Source organism: Buceros rhinoceros, unplaced genomic scaffold, assembly GCF_000710305.1.
Source record: "Buceros rhinoceros silvestris isolate BGI_N320 unplaced genomic scaffold, ASM71030v1 scaffold34646, whole genome shotgun sequence".
In the NCBI taxonomy this organism is placed as follows: domain Eukaryota; kingdom Metazoa; phylum Chordata; class Aves; order Bucerotiformes; family Bucerotidae; genus Buceros; species Buceros rhinoceros.
Genome location: NW_010417473.1, coordinates 1 through 1,548, shown reverse-complemented (window position 1 = coordinate 1,548; position 1,548 = coordinate 1). Strand labels below are relative to the sequence as shown.

Below are 1,548 nucleotides of genomic sequence, written 5' to 3'. Positions count from 1 at the left end.
TGTGCTGGTGTTGTGGTCAGCAGGAGAGGTTGTTCTCGTAGAGCACAGGGCACGAAGAATTGAAAAAACAACTGACAAAAATCTCAGTTTTCAGTTTCTCTCAAACAAGAGCAACAATTTTTCTGCAAGATGACTGCCAGGTTGTCACAGCGTACCATTAGGTTCAAAAGGAAATGTTAAATATTTTTATTTACACTTTTAGACCACTTTAATTGAATATAGCTTGTGAGTTTACAGTCATCTACAGCTGCCACTGCCACGTTATGCCAAGGGCTTCGATGCCTGCTGTTCTCAGTCAAACTCTGCCTTCCTGGTCTGCTTGATAGCTGAGTGTATCTTCTTCTGTCGTAGTCGTTCGCGGTTCATTTTTTCCACCCTAAAACAAAATGAAAAGATCCTTTAGCGTCCAAAGAAAACGTTCAACTTTGAGCACAGTCACAGTGCAGTGCAGCTTTGATGAGCCACAAACATCCACAGACAGAAAAGACCATCCCTGCCCTTGGGCTGCTCCCCAGGAAAGCAGCTAAGATCTACCAGAAAAAAGGGAATCCCAGTGAGCACGCAGAAGACTGTTTGAAGGAATTGCAAATTAAATCCTGTACCACGTTAATCAGAATCCATCTCAAATAAAGGCCACTTCAGCAAAGATACCTCTCTATCAATTTCTGTGTCGTCTCCTTTGACACCACCTTGGGCGTCTCGGTAGCCTCCGTGACCATGGTTCTGATTTTCTCTAAACAAATGGCCAGATTCCTCATTTGGTAGCGGCTCTCTTCGGAATTCACTATCAGCTCACCAGCCCGGTTTATCTTATTCCTGTGCTGAAGAGGGGAGAACGTGACGAGATCACTGAAACCGCATTAGACTTGTCACTCTCTGTCAGACGGACATTTACACAGCGCCTGGGAGTTGGGGGGTAGTTACCATCGATGCCATTTTCTGTCTCACAGCCTCTGGAATCCAGTCTGCTGAGGCCAGGTGGAACCGAACTTCTGCCTTGCTGTTCACTGGGAGAAGAAACAGCATCTTTTTTTCAGTGTCACAGTTTGCCTTCCTGTGATCCTAGTAAGAGCGTTTCTAGGAGAGTCCAGTATGTTACCACTGGTCTGGAGCACTACAGCGGCTTGGCAGCTGTGTCCACACGTAGTGTAATGATACAGGGCAGCACCTGAACCTTGAGCTCTCTGTGTTTTACCACAAAGTACAGAGAAACCGCCAAAGACTTATTTTTTTCCTTCAAAGCAGCAGAACCTCCTCCTCACCTTTATTAACGTGCTGCCCGCCCGGGCCGCTGCTCCGGCAGTAGGACACGGTCAGGCGATCTGGAAGAGAAGCGCAGCAGCCTGCTGACCGGCAGACACGGTCCCTGCGGCTGCGGCAGCAAGGAACAGGGACGAGCCAGGCTGCAGCGCGCCGGCCTGAGGGACGCCTGGGACTCGGCAGTGCTTTCACGCCGGGTTTTGCTCTGTGCGCCGGGCGCGGCCTCCGTAGTCCGGATCCTAACCCACCGCCGGGCGCTTAACCGGGGACAGGCCCGGGTCTGCTTCG

The 1,548-nt window shown here is 50.2% G+C and overlaps 1 protein-coding gene across 1 annotated transcript; it reads right to left on the bottom strand.

Moving 5' to 3' along the window:
• Nucleotides 1–291: 291 nt before the first annotated feature.
• ICT1 (immature colon carcinoma transcript 1) lies at nt 292–1,372 on the bottom strand (the record flags this gene model as incomplete). The annotated part of the gene is made up of 4 exons (XM_010138220.1): nt 292–376; nt 652–821; nt 925–1,007; nt 1,263–1,372. Coding segments are annotated over 4 exons (448 nt in total), but the record flags the coding sequence as incomplete, so codon positions are not given.
• Nucleotides 1,373–1,548: the final 176 nt, after the last annotated feature.